This window comes from Leiobunum rupestre, chromosome 1 (assembly GCF_980474605.1).
Source record: "Leiobunum rupestre chromosome 1, qqLeiRupe1.1.hap1, whole genome shotgun sequence".
Classification (NCBI taxonomy): domain Eukaryota; kingdom Metazoa; phylum Arthropoda; class Arachnida; order Opiliones; family Sclerosomatidae; genus Leiobunum; species Leiobunum rupestre.
The window spans coordinates 78,972,301-78,993,649 of record NC_143384.1 but is presented as its reverse complement, the minus strand read 5'-3'; the positions used below and the strand labels follow the sequence as shown (position 1 = coordinate 78,993,649).

General features: G+C 38.3%; 1 protein-coding gene across 1 annotated transcript; it reads left to right on the top strand.

Moving 5' to 3' along the window:
- Positions 1-15,116: 15,116 nt before the first annotated feature.
- On the top strand, positions 15,117-21,349 carry LOC149966741 (uncharacterized). The gene is made up of 5 exons (XM_090154143.1): positions 15,117-15,325; positions 18,045-18,164; positions 18,224-18,346; positions 19,169-19,294; positions 21,120-21,349. The coding sequence occupies exons 1-5, from the start codon at positions 15,241-15,243 to the stop codon at positions 21,239-21,241; spliced, it is 576 nt and encodes a 191-aa protein (XP_090010269.1). The 5' UTR covers positions 15,117-15,240; the 3' UTR covers positions 21,242-21,349.

Genomic DNA, 21,349 nt, shown 5'->3' with positions numbered 1-21,349 from the left:
AATGCATATTACGCATTTCCATGAAAATAACTATGAGCTCAATTCCATAATTTTCCATTGGCCGCACATTTAGTGATTTAATAGATTTCTTCGGTAAAGTAGGCTATACGAAAACATAACAACTATTCAGGCAGAACTACCGAAGAAAATTAATTATTTTTTCCACTATTTCGACAAGTTTTTTCCATAAAGTAAAATTGCCTTCTTGTTTTAATGGCAGGCGGTTACTTTTAAAAGCATATTTAAAAAAAGTTATAAAGTTTGACACGCGCAGTCACATTAATTTTTTTCTCGCGCCGTTTTTCAAATTTGGATTTGAATTTCACTGTTTTTAAGAGTTAGGCTTAGCTAATCTATATATTTAGGACTTCTTTTAACCACCACCGCAAAACAACGGAACTGATATGCCTAACTCCGGTCTCTCCTCTACTCGCACAAAGCGGGATCATTTGGATTCCGCCCTTGACTGGATCAGCTGTGGTTCGTGCAACAGATGGGAACTGTTTGAAAACTCGCCTCTGTACGGTAAAATTACCTTTGATGCGGTAGAATGATAACACAGATTTTGTTTGCACGTTCTGCAAAATCTCTGAGAACCAGAATCTCATCCAAAACGACCTTTCTCAACTCCGTGACGAAGTTACTTCTCTTCGTAACCATGACCTATCCATCGATGCTAAGCTTATATCTCTGGAAAACTCTGTGCAATCCACGAAAGCTGAGATTTCCGGCTTTGAATCCATGGTTCAAAACCTTGAATCTGCTTTGACCGATCTAAACGACTCACATAAAACAAAACTGAACCTTCTGTCTGATCAAATTACCACTGAAACGACTGCTGTAAAGGCCGACCTGATTGCAAGGCATGACATTCTTGCTGGAAAAATAGATTCCCAAGCAACTACAGTAGCCAACGATGTCTTTGCACAGCTTGATTCGGCACTGCAAAAATGGGAATCTGAGTATATCTATAATATGAAGAACTTGGTGAATGTTTCCACTATTGCCGATGATGTCTTCAGTAAACTTGATCCTCGTCTTCAACGTGAATCAGCACATTTGGCTTCAATTGATGCCAAAGTGCAAGCCGTGGAAGACAATTATCACGAACAGTTACGGAAAAATAACGTGCTCTTGCTAAATGTACCTGAGGATTCGAATTTTGCTGAAGATACTTCAGGTCGTGCAACTGTTGCGGATTTGCTGTACAATTGCGGGCTTCCGCAATACATTAAGTACTTCCGACTTCCACGGGACCGTCCCTCTGTTTCGGGTCGCCCTAGGCCTTTTAAGGTGCTCTTCAGCAATGGTCACCAAAAATCGACATTCGTTCAATACATATCTTCTCTTCGTCAAGATCCTATCTTCGATCTGCAGACCCGCCCTGATCGCACCAAAGCTCAACAGCAACTCTACTCTACAGCTGTCAGTGAACTCCAACACCGCCTTCAAAACGGGGAACACAATCTTAAGATTTGGAAGTGCAAGGTTGTATCTACCACTACCCCGAATTTACAAGCAAACAGTGGAGCTTCGCCTCGTCAACCACGGAATAATAATGAGTCCAGTCACGTCACTCGCCACACCGGCGTGGTTCCCAAAACTCGACCACCTCTTCGGGAAACTAATTACCAGCTTCCACCGGGTCCTCAATGGTACCCATCACAGCAATTCCAACAAATGACATTCCCCCCTCACAACCTGCACCTGCAACTCTTCAACAGCATCACTTCGGGTCAAACCTTTCACCTAACTTTTTGCCCCTTGGACATCATCATCAAGCAAACGCCTGCGGCTCGTCTTACCCACAGGAGCAATTTCATCAGTCTCAACAGTATTGACAACTCACAATATTACAGACATTCCTTCAGGCATCTTCACAAAATACTCTTACCTCACATTTGCCGTTTCAAACTCACGCAACATTCCAGCAAGCACTTCACAACACAAAAAAATCTCCTCGCTTGCAAGCAACGGTTCTTCACAGTTTTTACTTTCTACAACTAACCTTCCTACAACTAGTTCCAAACCTCCAAATTGTCTCTTGCTCAATGCACGGAGTCTTCGTTCGCGCGAACGACGTGATGAACTATCTTTATTAGCCACTTCACTTAATTCCGTCGTTTTATTTGTTACTGAGACATGGTGGGACCCCACCATTGTCGATGCTGAGCTAAATATTCCATATTTCACACTCACTCGCTGTGATCGTCTTAAAAACACTTCTGGTGGCGGTGTTGCAATCTACATATCCAATTCTTTTTCATCGGCTCCTGCTTTATGTGGTCTCCTCACTACTAACTGTGATACCTGTATTGCTAAACCTTATAATGGATTGGACTTTTCTGCCGTGGAACTATGTTTAAATAAAATGTCGTATCTCATGGTATGCATTTATCGCTCCTCGTCCTTCAATAACAAACTTGATCTACTTCACCTACTTAACCATATTGATGATTATGCTGCTACCAACAAAAAATGTGTATTGTTGGTGGGTGATTTCAACTATCCGGACGTTGACTGGACATCTCTAGACACCCCCCAGGCCTCTTCAAAGGCTGATGAAGACTTTATTTCGGCACTTTCTCTATATGGTCTTCATCAATTTGTCTCTGATCATACCAGGCTTTCTACTCAACGCGATAGTACCTTAGATCTTGTTTTCTCCACTGACCCTTTATTGGTTTTTGGAGTGAAATGTTTACCTCCGTTGGGCACAAGTGATCATAGCATGGTCTCTTTTGATCTACGTTTGCCTATGCCAATTCACCTAAGTCCTGTCACTCAGATTGACTACCTAAACTCTGACTATTCAGCTCTACAAAATCATTTGTCTCAAGTTAATTGGAATGATCTTTTTCATAATAAATCCACCACCGAGTGCTGGAAAATTTTCAAAAATGAAATGCTTTCTGCATGTCTTTCTATCAAAACTATTGGTCGCCACAAATATCCTAACAAAGAACTGCGACTTGCAAAACAATCCAAGGAACAAGCATGGCGACTTTTTCGTAAACATAAAAAACTTAACTCCCCGAACATAGCCGGTCTACATGATAACTATAAGAGAGCTAGAAACCACCTCACTCACCTAGCTAGAAAATCTCGGCAACGGCACGAAATTTTTATAACTAAAACCATAAATGATAATCCTAAAGCTTTCTTTAATTTCATTAATACGAACCGCAAATCTACAAATGGAGTGAAGAACCTCAGAGTGAATGGAACAACTGTCACTGATGACGTTGACATTGCAAATTCCCTTAACAACTATTTTGCTTCCGTCTTGTCTCCGCGGCAAATTCCAACAGTTAATGTATCTCCAAATTCCAACGCACAACCTACCTTAATTGACTGGTTTCAAGTTTCCAAACGTGACGTCCTTAAAAAACTCAAAGGTCTTTGCTCAACCAAGGCGCCAGGCCCGGATTATTTGCACCCTAACCTCCTAAAATGTACTTCTCATCAAATTTCTTGGCCTCTTACTCATATATTTAATCTAAGTCTGGCTACTGGGGAAATACCTGATTGTTGGAGATCAGCAAATGTCACTCCTATCCCAAAAAAAGGCGACCCAACCCTTCCTGAAAACTATCGACCCATCAGCGTCACCAGCCAAATTGTTAAAATTCTGGAGTCCCTTATAAACGACGCGCTTTTAAAAGTGCTACTTGAGTCAGCCTTTTTCTCAAGTCATCAGCATGGATTTCTACCATCGCGTTCATGCACCACTAACCTGTTGGAAGCCACAAATATTTGGACTGCTGCTTTAGAAAAGGGTCAACCTGTCGACATTATCTATCTTGACATTAAAAAGGCTTTTGATCAAGTTCCCCATCATACATGATCTCAACGGCATCGGTCTGCAGGAATAACCGGAGATTTACTAACTTGGTTAATGGCGTTTCTCTCAGATCGCACACAACGCGTTGTCATACGTGGTTCCAGCTCTACTTCCAGCGCAGTTTCCAGTGGTGTGCCACAAGGGTCCGTGTTGGCTCCCTTGTTGTTCGCAATTTATATTAACGATTTACCTTCTACCGTCTTAAACTCATTTGCCAGCCTGTTTGTTGATGATACTAAACTAATTAAAGCTCTAGCATCTCTAACCTCTTCTACCGAACTGCAACAAGATCTCTTCCGTGTGGAGGCATGGGCTGCTGAGTCTGGTCTCGAGTTCAACACATCGAAATCCAATGTTCTTCACCTCGGTAAAGATAACCCAAAGAAAACATACTACCTTCATGGACAAGCGATACCGTCAGTCAAATCTGTTCGATATCTTGGCGTGCAAGTGGACGAAAAGCTATCCTTCTCTGATCATTGCAGGATCATTGCAAAGAAAATCAACATGTTCACTGGTCTTGTCCGACGCACTTTTCACTTTAAAACCCCTAAAGTCATCAAGACCATTTTTAAAACTTTTATCTTACCTTTATTGGATTTTGCTTCACCAGTTTGGTCCCCTCACTTAAAAAGAGACTTGGACCTCATAAACAAGTCAGTCAACAAACTCACTAAATTAGTGCCAGCCCTTCGGAACGAAACAGCTGTGTACCGACGAAATTATCTTCATATACCAACTCTTCAGGAACGTCACTTGGCTACTGACTTGGGAGAGGTTTTTTCAATTTTATCGGGCACAAATATTTTACAAGAAGGTGATTTTTTCACTCGTTCTTCTACAACATTTACTCGAGGGCACGACAAAAAACTTTTTGTGCCGCGTGTAACCACATCGAACCGCAAGCACAATTTTTGCATACCCACTGTCCCACTTTGGAATCAGCTTCCACAGTCAACGGTGTCTCTCAAGTCTAAGCCACTCTTCCTCAACAACCTTCGCACCCTCTGAGCACCTACAAGCAGCCTATGGCGACTTTGGTGCATATATTTTAGAAGAAGAAGAAGATATGCAACATAATTACTCTAATTACTAAATATGCCACTGTACATTTATTCCATTCAAAAATCTTCACTAACGGTTTGTTTCACCACGAACCAGTAAAAAGGTGGACTACGTTAGATTTTAACCTTTTTATTCATCCTAGTAATTTTGGGAGTCACACTATTGGCTACTAACATATTGATTTAAGCCAATGGAAAACCTCTAAATTGAGAAGAAATTTTTTGCGTCGAAATATGAATATTGAAATTCATAAACTCGCTCGGTTTGTGCGGATGAAGTTAAATAATGAGTAGTTTAAAAAAGAAAAGGTTGGGGAAAATGACCCACACGGTTCGGTTCAGAGATCACTTTCCGAAAATGGAACAAGTCGTCGAAGTGGGCTATTCCATCAACGTTTTTTAATTAAAACCCATACTAGAAGAGTTAGGCCTAGGCTCAAAAGAATCTTGTAGATGCCCCAGAAAAGCTCAAATTGAATTTCAAATTTTTTTTCAATAAACCTGCTTCTTTTATTTGACAATGCAAATTTATTTTAGAACGCAAATTGCATTAATACAGTATATTGTAGTTCTTTTTAGCTCCTAAGCCATGGTTGTTCAAACCGGTTTGTTTACTAAAATAATGGCCGTCGGATTATCAGAAGTAGAGCTAATTGAGCGACGGTATGATCAGTATTTGAGATTCGATGACGTCAAATATTACATCAAATATTACGTAGGGTACGGATGACGCAATATCTGTGAAACAAACCGTTATTGAAGAAATAGAGCTAGTTGCATACTTATGAGTAATTATGTTACATATGTTAAAGGTCTACGAGAGGTACTAGTGATGCAAGGAAATAAAGAGTTTGTAGCGTACGTTCAAAAACTGTACTAACTAGTATATGTTTTTATGAAATAATACATATGAAAGTGTTCGATGCGAAACCAGGAAATAGACGCTTCAATAAAACATCTTCAAAGAAATTGCCAATAATTAATATTTCCGAGAGCCAGGGCCTGCAAGTCACTATTTATATAGTGCTTGTTAAAATAATGGAAACTTTTCACCTGTACGGTATGCAACAAGTGTTATCTTTTAACCAGGTAGCTTTTTTTTGACATAATAAGCCTTGGGTGCTTCCTCCATGTTTTGTCCTTGACGGAATCTAAAGACGGATTCTCTATCGCGCATGACCCACCGACGGCGCTCCCATTTTTCGTCCCTCGCCTCATATCCTTCTAACCGGTCTTATGTCCCCTTTTGTTTTAACATATAGGATCCTTGGTTCCATTGAAGTTGGACCAAATCTTTCGTCTAAATTCAATAAAAGCTTTCGTTTTCTCATTTCATGAAGAGTTTTTTAAAGATGAATAATCTTCAATCTCGTCCATTTCAGTAGATTCAAAATCCATCCATACTGACTACAAATTTTAAATAAGGTAAATCACGGAATAGTAATTATTATGGCAACTATTTTCTTCTGTATATTCTTTATCTGAGGATGACACTTCTAACTCGGGAGTGTCGAGACCATAGAATGTTTCATATTGTTTTAATGTTTCCCTGCAACAGTAGGTGCTAGATGTATATTTTTAATCTTGAGTGTCTCCGAACTGACCAAATCATTATGTTAGCTGTAAGTCCTCTATAAAGTTGTTTTTGTATATACCGATATCACTAATATTATTAAACCCTTAAAATTGTATACTTTTATCCCAGTTTTGTTGAATCTCAATGGAAAATACAATTTGGAACTTCACAAGCTTCAACTATTTTCAGTACCCCGCCAGGAATTTTTAACACACAGGCCCGGTCTGATTTAAAGACCCCCCCCTATCTATATATTTTAATTTTGAAATGTCCGATTTTAAAGAATTTTCTTGACTATAGTTAAAATTTTAAAATTATGACACTAATATGTTAATTTAAACGTTTTCTTAGGAACTAAAAAATTTCCTGCCCTCGCAATTTAATCAAAGAATGATACTCTTCGATTAGAGCTTTTACCAAATTCGTCAACCACTAAATTAGGGTTTTCTTTTAAACAATTCGACAAATTCCGATTTATGGACAACGTAGCCAGATTTGAAAGTCTAAATTCTCCCATAGTTGTTCGAAGACGTGGTGCTATTCTTTTCAGGGAACTGAAACTTCTTTCTGAGATGGTGTTTGCGACAAGAATGCATTGAACAACCTTGTAGTACGTAACAAGGTCGGGGAAGCCATCTTCCATGGGCATTAAATAGTGGAAGCAGTGGCGGCCTAAGGGGGGGGGCGGTCCGCCCTGGGGGGGGGGGGTCACAAAACACTGCCGCCGCCCCGGGGACCCAGCCTTCTTAAGCCGCCACTGAGTGGAAGCAGTCGCTTACGCTGTTAAATTTTTTGGGGATAATTAGATTTCTCGCAATTTTAATTTGACTTTTTAAGGAATCAAGGTCGAAATGAAACCTATCGTATGTGTTACAATGTGTTAGGATATCGATTTCGTTTAGGAAGTTCTCAGAGTTAGGGTCAAACGCCATGATACCATTATATAGACCAGAGTTTTCTAATAGCCGGATTTTCATTTCAGAAATAAATTTGTCTATTAATTCGAAATAGGTGGACCTCATCTGGTCTATTAGGGTTTTTGCTTCAGTTTCCCTGGTCCCCGTTGTAATTGTTACCACACTATGTTTTAATCTCCTGTTAGGGATAATTTTACGTTTACGTAAAGCTAATGGTTCGCTGTTACGGTCAGGTACTGCAATAAAAGCCGATTCCGCGATTTTAGTAGCTTCTTCCCAAATAGAATCAAAGCGCTCAGAGTTTCTACAATCTTCTAAGGTCTTGACAGAAGCTTGGCAAATGGCAACGGCTTCCGTAAAAATAACTTTGGAACTTTGTAAATATTCCGACAGGGAATTTGTTACGCCTAATACTTCGTCTAATGCAACGATTAATATTAAGTTGTTAAAGTTATGTAATTGGGATATATACCCACGACACTCAGCAGCCTCGTCGGGTTTTCCGTTTTCAATCAGATTCTCTGAAGTTAAAACTACGGAATCGAGTCTATTTCTAAAATAATGAATCCCCTTTTTTTTCCACTATCGAGTGTCGCAGCTTTGTGGCATTTTCAGTATGTCGTACCCTAGATCTTTTTGAGAGTTTTCAAAATATTCACTTCTAATAATCGAATTGCTTTGAAAGTTGTAAATGGCTTGAACCAAACCAAGTAATTCCCTAACTGTCGATATTTTGGAGCAACAGTCAACTAAAACAAAATTTAAGCGGTGGGCGTAGCAATGAACGTACGGACAATGGCCACCTACTGCTTCTTCTACTTTAACCCTTACTCCTTTTACGTGTCCATTCATTACACTAGCTCCATCATAATTCTCTAGTTTGAAACCACCCTCTTTTAAAAGATTTATAATTGCCAAGCTGATACTCTTTTTTTTTTTAAATAGAGCTAATACCCAAGGCCCCACCTTCGACCACATAAGCAATGTTGCTTGTGCGTGATCAAGTAACAGGTGGCCGGGTTACAATGCGTAGGAGGGTGGTGGCAAGCACTTCATGCCACGCGAGCCAACAGCTCCCTACACTAACTATTACCGTTAACCTCAGCAAGTTTTTAATTGGTGGTCGTTAACCTGGCAAACTATTGATCCACGGGATTTGGATTCCATGTAGTCTAAGTACGTTTTGTAGGCTAGTTAGTGAGAAGATTTGTTGGAAGTGAAGTGTTCTTCGAATTGTCTCCCCATGTTTTTCTAATCCGAAAATCCCTTTAGAAATGCAGTGTTTCTACTGCCTAAAAAATGACGGCAACAAAAACAATACACTGTAGCCTTTGCAACTGAATATTCAATCATTTGATATTTGTCATACCAAGAAGAATTGAAACCTCGATTTTTACCTCCAATTAATCTTTTAGGAAAAGGATTTAGTTTAAGCTGAACTGGAAGGCAATCTTTATCTAGACTAATATCCAAGCTATTCAACGCGTGTAAGCCCATTTCTTTTGAATTGGACACGTTGTTTGATGTATTTTGTGCATGGTTAGAGTTGGGGTTTGCAATTACTTCTGCAATTTCTCCTTCATGAGTTAGTTCCATTTCCATATCAGTACTGACGTTTGGAAGAACTTCAGCAGTATTACTAAAACAGTGACTGTTATCAGTCCCCAAGGATTCTAAACCCTTTCCAAAATAAGTGATACTTATCGGAGTTATACGCGATGCTTACAACGTATGACCTGAAGTAACAAATAAGTGTGACACTTATCGGAGTAATACGCGATGCTTACAACGTATGACCTGAAGTAACAAATAAGTGTGACACTTATCGGAGTAATACGCGATGCTTACAACGTATGACCTGAAGTAACAAATAAGTGTGACACTTATCGGAGTAATACGCGATGCTAACAACGTATGACCTGAAGTAACAAATAAGTGTGACACTTATCGGAGTAATACGCGATGCTTACAACGTATGACCTGAAGTAACAAATAAGTGTGACACTTATCGGAGTAATACGCGATGCTTACAACGTATGACCTGAAGTAACAAATAAGTGTGACACTTATCGGAGTAATACGTGATGCTTACAACGTATGACCTGAAGTAACAAATAAGTGTGACACTTATCGGAGTAATACGCGATGCTTACAACGTATGACCAAAAGTAACAAATAAGTGTGACACTTATCGGATTAATACGCGATGCTTACAACGTATGACCTGAAGTAACAAATAAGTGTGACACCTGGCAATGAAATAATATCATCGCCTTCTTGGCGAACTTGTTTTCCCCTGTCTACTTATTTTCTATCTCTATGTGCTTGACATTATAACGTAGCGGAAGTGAATCTTTACAAGTTACGGGACTTGATGACTTAGGCCTAAGGTGGTGCCTTGGGTATTAGCCTAGCTGATTATTATTATTATTATTATTATTATTATTGACCTTCGGAAATGACCTATCGCATATTAGGTGCTTCAGAAAATAATGGTATTTTTTATTCTTAATGAGAATGTCTACGTTGAAACGATTTTTGATCCCCGGCATGCTTGAAAAGTTAGCTACTTCCCCCGAAAAAAAATCAGCCGGTTCCCTAATAATAGCAGCAGTACGCTGAAAAAGCTTAGAACACAGAATTGCTTTACACAAGCAAGCCTCTTGGCACTAGAATACAACATTTCTGTACACAAGCAAGCCTCTTTGCTCTAGTGTAAGTTGAAAATAATAATTCGATTTTAGATTACGTCACCTTAAGAACCCGCATTTGATTGGCCCACGTCAATCGAGTCACGGCCCCCTGCACGCGCTCACGTGATCGAGTTTAATCAAAGAATATAAAGCCACAGGAATGGAAGGTGTAACTCCGTCTAGTGGAGCTTTTGCGCCTCTCGTTTTTAAGGATATACCGGGTTGCGTTAACCGTTTCCGGTTACTCTGATTTGCTCTGCCGGAAGTTTCTAACGCAACCAAAACACGCGGCCATTAATATCAATCCTTCCATTCCTGGGGTTATGCTGGGGCTTTATATTCTTTGATGGTAGACTGTAAGATTTCTTTACTCGTAAAGATTTTTCTCTTATATGCAAACGTGTTGGATAACTATTGCGTTGTTTTTTGTTATGGCTCTTCGATGTTTCATTTCCACATGTAGAAAACGATTTGCGGTGGACGGTAATGTGTCGTTGTACAGGTAAAAGTTTGGGTTTCCTTAAGCCTCGGGGCAATTTGAAATGTTAACAAACGGCGGGCTTTCAAATTGATGATTTGGTTTCTACAAACATAATAATAAATATAATATTACTTACATAAGTGTCATTCCTTAGTGTAATGTATTTTTTCTGGGATATAATTACTCTTTCATAAGGTTTTTGTTTATCTAAGTTTCTACAAACATAATAATAAATATAATATTACTTACTTTAAATGTGAAATAACCTTTAAATACAAAGGTCAATACTAAGGACCTTCAGTCACTGCTTCTCCCAAAACTGCCATTGACATTGCCTGATACTTTAAAAGTTGGGCCTATGTCAGGCCTAGGCTTATATATTTTCAAACCGAACCTAAACGAAATATTATTTATCTTCCTCATAATGGCATTTAAATATTCCTTATAATAAGTAAATATGAAAACAAAACTAAAAGTTCAAAAAATCTTAACACTATTATTAAATAAAAATCCAAAAACGTTGAAGTGGTCCATGTGAAAAATTCCAGCAAAAACCTATGGGAATTCTGCGAGCTTGGATCGGATGGATCCTGTAAAAATCGTCTGAGCTTCTACTATTTTTAACCGCCATGTTATGGCGCTAGCGGCTTGCCGTATTCAATGAATGGCCGCTGATTGGCTGAAGCTTAAGCAAAGACTATATAATCATTAGTCGTTCCTACAAAATGTCCTGGCGTCAGGTTCTCCCGTACACTGGAGCATTCTATGTAGGAGTATAAGATTTCTGTGGTTTGTTCATGGTCAGCAACCGATTTATAATGAATCAAACGTAACAAAGAAATATTCGTCTCTAAGTGGCGCACCTAGCGGTAAAATGCAAGCTCTGTAAACACGCAAAATTCAGGCGATTGGGCCCATAGAAATAGAAATTAGACTAGAAGCACTGCCCTTTCCGCCAATCCCAAGGGAAACAGGTGAGCTAGAAGGCTGACATTAGGGTGGAATCGCGATGTACGCGCCATCTGACAAACGCATTAAACTTTGTCGCCATGGCTACGACGCGAATTTCGAAGAGGGAAAAAAAGGTGATCCACTGCGCATCACGTCGTCATCGTGCGCAGCGGCGGTCTTTTCGTGTTTAAATTTTTGCGTCTAAAAGCATATCCGCAAAAATGGTTAAAAACTGCGCTTTTTCACATTGTAAAGAGAGATCTGGGAAAGAAATAAAATTATCATTTCATAAGTATGTAATATTATAGTAAATATTTTATAATAATCTCGGAATAAGAGATTTTTTTACACAAAGATTTCCTCTGAGAAATGCTAAATTACTAGGAAAATGGGTTTTAGCGGTAAATCGCGAAAATTGGACTCCATCTTCAATTACTTTATATGACTTTGTGTGTAGTAAACATTTTCTGCCGGATGAAATTTACTTTCAAAATGGAAGGCACCATTTGAAAGCAAATTCTGTGCCTACACAAGTAAAAATTACCCTATACATTCTGAAATAAAAAACTAACTGAAATATGAATAATTTCTTTATTAAAACAAGAATTTGAAAGAGCTCCCAAAATATCTATTCCAGAACAAAGCATATTTACATCTTCTAGAGTATGGCAATTTATTGATTTTAGTAATTGTTATTTAGTTTCCCTATTTATCAGAGGTTATTTCAGAAAACTTACGGAAAAAGTGAACTACCGGAAACCACTCAATATGACTTGACTAATACTGATGATAGTTTAAAAGACACTGAAACCAAGATTTTGGAATCTCATGTAGGCATATTTTAAACCACACTGAAATAATTAAAATTTAGTTAAACTGTGATGATTTCAGACTTACAATGATTGCGCAAAGTTAACGTGTGACTTTAAGGTTGACACGGTAGATATAGTAGATTCTTGAGATTTTTACGATTTTCCTAAAGCTGTTTAAATAACTTAATATAATGTCAGATAAATAAAAGAAAGTTTTTAATACGTTGCCTACGATCTGTTTTATGTTATTCCACGTGACCATATTTACTTATTTAGTTTAAATTGTTTCTATTAGATGGCGCGACTATCGCGATTCCACTCTGATGGCAGCCTTCTAGCTGGTACGTCCCCGGCCAATCCAATCGTGCTTCTAGTCTAATTTCTATTTCTATGATTGGGCCGGCCGCTATAGCGCGTGATCGAAGTTGACCGTTGTTTAAATGAAAGAATTTTAATCTTTTTATTCTTCAAATGAAACACGTAAAAATTTAATTAAATTACAAAAATTGTTCAAAATGACCACCTACAAATTATTCTTGAACCCATTCGTAGATTTCAGTCGTGTTACGGAGAGTTTCACAAGCATCAATTATTCATTGTCGTAGGTCATCAATGTCGCGAACTAAGTTTTTAAACTTTTTAATGTGTCCCCAGAGATAAAAGTCAGGATATCATGCAGACCACGCAACACTGACCATTCGACCAATCCATCTCATAGGAAACGTCGCATCAAGGTGAGCTCTTCTCGGCTACAATGTGGTGGGGCTCCGTCGCTCAATTACTACAGGCACCTCCTCGTTCCTAATGTACGTCTTCCAGTATTTCAGGCAAAGTATCTTTTATTAACCATACATACTCAAGTATACCGGGTGTTACCACAAGCCTATCATAAGGTCCCCATAAGTAAAGGTCTACCATAGGGCCCCATGGTAACGGCATTGTCCTGGAGATAATAAAATTAATTTCTACATCTAAAATATTAGCTTACTTGTTAGAGCAGCAACCATTGAGTTGGGAATAAATAGAGGTACAACTAAATCTGGACCAATTTCGTTCAATAAGGAGACTTTATCAACTTTATCGTTCTACCGTGGCGGCATCTGTCTCTAGTGGTGGAAACTATATTGCAATTGAATTTTTTCGCGAATCTGATGCGAAATTGAAATGTATGATTACTCGTAACAAACAATCCTTTGAAGTTGTTTTAACTCAAATAACGGTGAGTTAGCTAATAATTATTTATTTTTAGCCATATAACTTTAAAAATATAGATGGCGCTACCGCCTAATTATAATGATGAATTTCGTACAGTCTTATCAGAACAGGTCTCGCGTAACCATGGCAACCGAAATCGTAATTGTAATTCTAGCAGTATTATTACCAATTCAACGGCAGCAACGCTCGGGCTGATAAATGCCACACAAAGCGCGTCTAAATCTCAAATTTGAAAAATAAATACCTTCAAGAACACAACTCTTATTTCTAATAGCCAATTTTAGGTTCTGATGAATCATTTCGCAAAGATGAGTGTTAATTTTAAGTTTTAAAGCGATAAAATTGCGCATAAGCCTTGGCTACGGTGTTAAGGGGTAAGGGCTCGCGGCGGAGATTTCTCCCTCCGGGTTCTAAGTTTAAAAATGTTCGCGCACGGCTTATGCGCATTCATAATGCATTTCGTGAAATTTATTTCAGAAATGCATAGTTGAGGACGTAGCCACTAGGAGGTGCAGATTTTGAATACCTACCTCTTAATAACGGATATGTGATCATCAAAAATTTGGCCTAGACCATACTACAATGCATGTACTATTACATAATACGGTTCCATAATTGTGTCAGTTATGTGACGTACACAGTATACCCCACTATAGAGTAAATATTCTAAAATAATTCATCAGACCCTACACCCCGGCACGGAAAAAAGAACAAATTAGGCCTTTGGAATTTGTCTGAAGTCGCTCAAAAATGGTTGGCCATTTTTAGAAAGGAACACGCTGAAGTTAGGAAACTGGCACACTTGAGTGAAACAGAACTATAAACTTATGATCATATGCTTTATGATTTTATCCATTGCTTAAATATTCCTTATTGACGATAAAAATAGAATAGTTTCATTATGTTGTAATCCCTTTTTAAATTGAAATCTGATCTCGATGATTCAACTTTCGACCGAAATTTTGTCCTAGTAAATAAAAATTGTGTCATCGAAATCCCCCAAAAAAACTGAGTCCCATTTTTCGCCGAAAAGGTCCAATTTCTTCGTGTATTTTTCCCATTAATTATTTTGGAATAATCTGTGTACGTAGTTTCGTGTTTCCGATAAAGTCATTTCCCCTTTTATCTATCAGTCGCTTCGAGAATGTTCCCAGCCTATCGCGATACTGACCTAGAACTTCTCAATTTGTAAATTGTCCATTCTTAAGAACAAGCGAATCTCTTTCTTTTTCTGCCGCCACAAAAACGCCCATGACCTTCAGAAGGTTGGGGACGTTTGGCACGCCACAGAAGAATGCGACGAAAAACATCCCGACACTTCAAACGTGACACTCGTACACTCTTAGAAAGTGTTTTCGTCGAAATGAATTGAAGCTTAGAGCGTTTCTTATCGTTGATTTTTAACTGGGCCCATTATCTTTGAAACGCCGAATATTAAAGTAAACTATCGTAATAAGCTTCTTAGGAAGAACGATATCTATTGCGCAATCTTGGTTCCTTTTTAGAGATATACCCCGTGACACGGTTTTATTAGAAATCGATGAATCGCCGACGTTCTCGGGTGCATTTAAATTCGGAAAGTCAACCATCCACTTCAAACCTTAGATACTCCGAGCTTTATCAGTGCCTTTTAAAATCACTTCTACCATTGAATCGAAATTTTAAGTTTAATATTATTAATATAATAATGAATTCAGTCGCGTTGTTGACCTTATCTTCGTTAGTATTATGTTCAGTTTCAGCATTTGATGTCCGACGAGCTCCAAACACAGGTAAAGTTCATGTCAAGGCATCATTGAGTCCTGTTGCTTATTGCGTCACTTGAAAGACAACCTCTTAGTAACGAAATGCACCGACCAAAAACAGGTGTTATAAGCATCGTAAAAAAATGGTATTAGAATTCTTAAAGTATTGAGTGTGGAATATTTCATAAATTCATATTTTTGGGGCTTCAGATAATTTTACATTTACGCCATCAGATTTATCAGAAGCTATAAGTGATTGACGTTAGTTACGTTAAAAACCAGTACTTAGTAAACGCGTGTTAGCAGACGATTTTTCTATTTAGAATATACTCCTTTAATCGATTTAATAACACCATAAGTAACTTCCTAGTGCTAATTTTCTTACCAAATCTTTTTTCGATACGGACACTTCACTTAGCTCCAACTTGGACACGTACTGAACTTAGTAGTTTATTATCGTCCTTTGTAGCAAAAATGTATTTATTATACATAATGGTTATGTGCCGAATGAAACCTTGATTGTTTAATAACTTTGAACTGTGGTAATTTTTGCTAAAATACTTGCGTTATTATGCTACTTGTGATAAAAAGGTTATTGCAGCAACGAAATTATCGTTTAAAAGGACTTTCAAGGGAGATGTGAGGGGTTGAAAGTCGATTCCAAAAACGTCATCAGAGTGTAACTTTTGTAAATGCGACGAACGGCGACCGAATGACGTATTTTAAATGGATTTCCAACCCCCACAGCTATGTACTGACCTGTTTCTCTTAAAAACATTGAAGTACACTAATTTCGCGACCAAAAACTATCGCTACGCCCCCTTTGGTTCGCCATTGAAACCAAGACAGGTAGTGGCTAAAGCAGACGCTATTAGTTTTTCCTAATCGTTGTTAATAATGATACTTGCATTTTAAAATAATTTTTGCATCGTTTGCTTATATTTTGATAAGTTTATTCCAGAAAAAAACGTTCTTTTAGCTTTTTAATTGATCTGTAGCAGAGATCCTAGGCCCTACCTCGGATAAGCTAGCGCCGTTACGCCACCTACAGAGCTATTAGGAAAAGGTTTTGCGTTTTACGTTTTAGCTGTGCCCTATTTTTGAACCGCATCACGATTCAAAAAAGGCCGCGCGAATTACTAGGCCTATCAATGTAAAAAGTAGAACTAAAACCCCTAAAGGATATTTACAAATTTAACAGTCACATTTTTCGGGTGAAATCATTTTTGAAAGTCAATATGAGATCGTGAATTTAGCTCGGTAAAATTTTACTTGAAAAATTAGCTTGAGTTTGTTTCAAGCGAATAACATTAGTGATGTTGGAAGGTGACGCATTACTGTAACTTTTTGGTTTTTAAAAAAGATCAGCTTCGATTCTAATTAATTTATGAAACGTAGTCGAAGCTAATAATGAATCTGTAAAATGAAATGGGCCTTTCTATACAATAGCATTGGCCTTCTTGTTTTGATGTTGCTGCTGCGTCACGAGTGACGTATCGATGACGTTTTACTACGAAAGGCCCTGGAAATAAGAGCAAATTTGATGAGGCACCCTGTTTTTAAGTAGAGACTGAACTGAACTTTTACGCATTTCGTGACGAATGAGCCACGTAAAAACCAGTTAAGCAAGAGTAGCTAATTTTATAGAAAGGCCTATTGAAATGGTTAAATATACCTCTACCTTTGTCATTTTCTTTAATGACCCATTGTTCACGGGTTATGACGTAAGTTACGTCATTTCGAATTCTGTGACGAAAAACACGTTATCAAACTCAATGAACAGAAACGACAGTTAGTGAAGCGGATTTTGAAAACACGCAGAATCCGTAAAGCTTTTCTGCCTTTGACGATTTATAGTTTAGCTAGTACCTCACGATCACGAGATTTTGTTTCCATCGTAACCATTTCAATATCACAAGATTTATAACGATTTTCCATTTTATTGTATGTTCCGTGTGAAACAAGGTCTCATTGTAGTTTTTCTACGGAAATGTTATACAGAGGCACACTTATGACTGAATATGTTACATCAAGAACGCATAGAGGTACTAAGAACTATGAAAGACTTAAATTTTGGCGCCATGAAGTTATACTTTGCTGATGGCTTAAGCCTAACTTGGGCCTTGGTGTAATGGATTTTGACATAGAGAGAGAACCGTCGGCTGCTTAGACTGCTTCTGAAAGTATAAGATCATGGCAGCCGGAGACCATGCTATCATTCATAGTTCTTAGTACCTCTATGCGTTCTTGGTTACAAATGGTGTATGATAAATTTGTAGGATTGCAGACGTAGTACGTGTTACTGTATACAAGCTAAACCCCTACAAATTTTCTCACACGTTTTCGATTGGTAGATTAACCTGTCTAATAAAGTGAATCAAAAATATTATCTTTGCTGACTGAACCAAAGATAATTTAAACTCCTACCCTAGATTCGAATACTGAGAGCTTTCCCATTGACGGTTTTGTTACGAAGCGTTTACCCTTTTCCGGTACGTGACCTCAGAAAAATCGGGCTCCATCGGTTGCCGTAAGTCGCAAACCATGGAGCGAATTTTTTCTGAGTTCCAGCGGGAAGTGGGTAAACGCTATCGGCAACGCGCGAGAGTGATTTCGAATCTAGGGCACGAGTTTAAATTATCCTTGACTGAACTCATGTTGTAAAATGAAGGAATTCAGATTTGGCTGAATGAGAATTTTCAAAACACTTCATTTAATGAATTTCTGGTTTGTTGAATTTTGGCAGGCGTGACATGCTTCGATTATCAATCTCTTTGCGATAATTCTCTATGCATTCCCTTTTGGAAGCAATGTAATGGAAAATACGAATGTCAGGACCAAACGGACGAACATCCTGCTCTTTGCAGTGAGTTTTCAAATCACGATTAATGTTAGTAGGTTTCTAATATTTGTCGTTTGCTGTAGCGAGGAACAGAACTTGCGGCCACGATCAGTTTTCGTGCGGAGAAACTGGACAGTGCATAAAGAGCGAATGGAGATGCGATAAAGACTTGGATTGCAGTAACGGAGCCGACGAACGAAATTGTGGTAATTTGTAATGGAAATTTAAGCAGAAACGTTCGCCGATAGTGGCGTGACCGAGCTAGAGGTTGTTTAAACAGACGTCATTTATTCCATTTGTAGTCTTGACAACGATTATTTATTCTATGCAGACGTCATTTGGTTATTCCATTTGTAGTCTTGGCAATGATGTCTATGCAGACGTCATTTGGTTATTCCATTTGTAGTCTTGGCAATGATGTCTATGCAGACGTCATTTGGGTATTCCATTTGTAGTCTTGACAATGATGTCTATGAAGACGTCATTTGGTTATTCCATTTGTAGTCTTGACAATGATGTCTATGCAGACGTCATTTGGTTATTCCATTTGTATAGTCTTGACAACGATCGAGTAATCCTACTGGTAGTCTTGACAATGATGTCTATGCAGACGTCATTTGGTTATTCCATTTGTAGTCTTGACAACGAGTATATATTCGATTCGTAGTCTTGACATCGATTGTTTATTCCATTCGTTGTCTTGACAGCGTGTATTTTTTCCATTTATAGGGAGTTTACAGTATGACGTGCCACTACGTCACCCGTGCTTTTTCCTATTGATAAAAAATCCCCCCCCCCCCAATGGCGGCCATGCTCAAAGCTACGGAGTGATATTTCCCTATAGTATTGGTAATCTTGACAAGTATTTATTCCCTTATTTTTAAAACGAAAAATGCGCAGCGTCTGCTAAGAGGACCTTTAGCTCGGTCACGCCACAAACGGCAAAATTTTCTTCTCAGATTCCCATTGCTTCGCTGTGCTACTGAAATCGAAGAACTGCTGTAGTAGAGTTATTTTCGCGATTTTAGAAAGCATCGTGTGCGAAGAGAACCAATTCAAATGCGTGGACAGCGGTCTGTGCATTCCTGGAAGATACGTTTGCGATTTCCAGAGTGACTGCTCCGACGGTAGCGACGAACACAACTGTGGCTCTGGTAATTTATTTGATAATAATACTATTAGATAACAGAGAAAATGCTCAAAACACGTGTGAACCAAACTTTAGCGTAAAGACTACAGTTGTTAAATTTCGATGAGTTTTACATCAAAACTCAAGAAGGCCATAGATCATTTAGGATACCTTTGCGAAATTGAGGTTTTCAATGCATTTTTGCTCGCGCATTGCCACGCACTGTACAGCATAGATGGCAACCTTCCATAAACCTGATAATTTTAAATAATTTCAAGATAGATCATTTGCTTAATTTATTTTTGATAGAAAAACGAGTATAAATTGGGCAAAGAAGTTATAAGCTTTAAAATTAGTCTGGGTCTCTCTTCGAGGGGGTAGTGAAAAGGGGTGCTTTTTAACTTACAAACTCAAAGTTAAGATACACTTCATTTTGTCAACAAGACCTAAATTTCCCAAGTCTAAGCACTTCGGGGGGGGGGGAGAGGTACAGTTTTGTGGCCCGCAGTGGCGTAGCCAGAAATTCGCGAGGTACATGAATATTAAGAGGGGGGTCGAGAAGGGGTGGAAATTTAGTGCAGTCAAAGGTAGGCCCAAGGAGGGTCTGGACTCCGAAACCCCCCCTTGTCTACGCCACTGGTTTGTGGGGGTGGTTTTGGCCTCCACAACTATTTAAAACTTCGGGGGGGGGGGCAATTAGTGGGTGCATTTGAAAACAATGGAAAAATGTTTCAGCTTTATAACTTTTCGGGGAAGGGGGGAGGGGGTTCTTTGCACTCCAAAACTCAAAGGTATGATATGCTGGATTGGGACAACTAGGCCTAAATTTTACCACTTTATTCAATCACGGTGGTAACTATGCCTAGAGGGTATTATTGCGAATTTTTTCTTATGGTAAGCTTCACGTGGAATTTCGAGATTGACGTTGCCTATCAAACTAAAAGTGAATTTTCTCGAATCTGTAGCATAAATTTACCTAAAAATAAAGGATTTTATAGGACTATATATGCTATTTAATTTACTAACTTTATGCATTTAAAAACAAAATCTATATTTAGAGAAATAAATCTTTTATTTTCACTTAAAAAATAAAAAATATTTAACCATTTCAGTGGCGTAACTAGGGACCCGCAGAGCCCGCGACCGCGGGGGGGGGCATGACATTTTCACAAAATAAGGGGCCCTTTCGTCTTAAGAATTAATTTTTTTCTACGAAAATTGTACTAATGCTTAATAACCAATAAAAAAGTTTTTTTTTATAAAGGGCCCTTTTGATATCCTGCTGGGGGCCCAAACGTTGTCATTACGCCACTGTTTTACCATTTTATCACAAAAATATACTAGTAGCTAACCATGTTAACAATAACAAAAGTATAGACTAGAATGATTTGGTATAGGAATTTATCATATAGCTACATCTAGCAATTTAACTGAATGGTTGTATTTGACATGGGCAAAATATCAAAATTATAGGATTTTATAGGACTTTTAGGGGATTTTGCTAAAATAATAGGATGTTATAGGACATTTTTGAAAATATAGGATTTTATTGGAATTATAGAACCTCTGGGGGCCCTGCTATCGTTTTGACAGTGGAAGTTATTAAAAGGCTTCAAAGGTCGGTTGATGACTTAGGCCTAAGGTGGTGCCTTGAGTATTAGCCTAGCTGATTATTATTAACTATTATTATTATTATTTATTATCATTCTGCTCATTTTATTTTCGATAACATATTATTTACAAGAAAAACCCTAAAATTTTTAAGATATTGTTACACTATATATAACTACAACTACCTGGGGCCAGGCCTTATATTATCAATAACATTAAACGACGTTAATTTCCGATAGCGTACGTGACTTGTTCGAGACAGCAGTTCGCCTGCACCGACGGCCAATGCATCACCAGAGATTGGGTGTGCGACGGAGACCACGATTGCGCCGACCATTCCGACGAAGAAAATTGTACTTAATGAAACCTTCAATATTTTGTTTTATCGATTTTAAAATTTTATCCAAGCTCAGATGTGGAAGAAAATTGTTTGTAAATAATGCTTTCAATAATTATCACGTTAATCAAA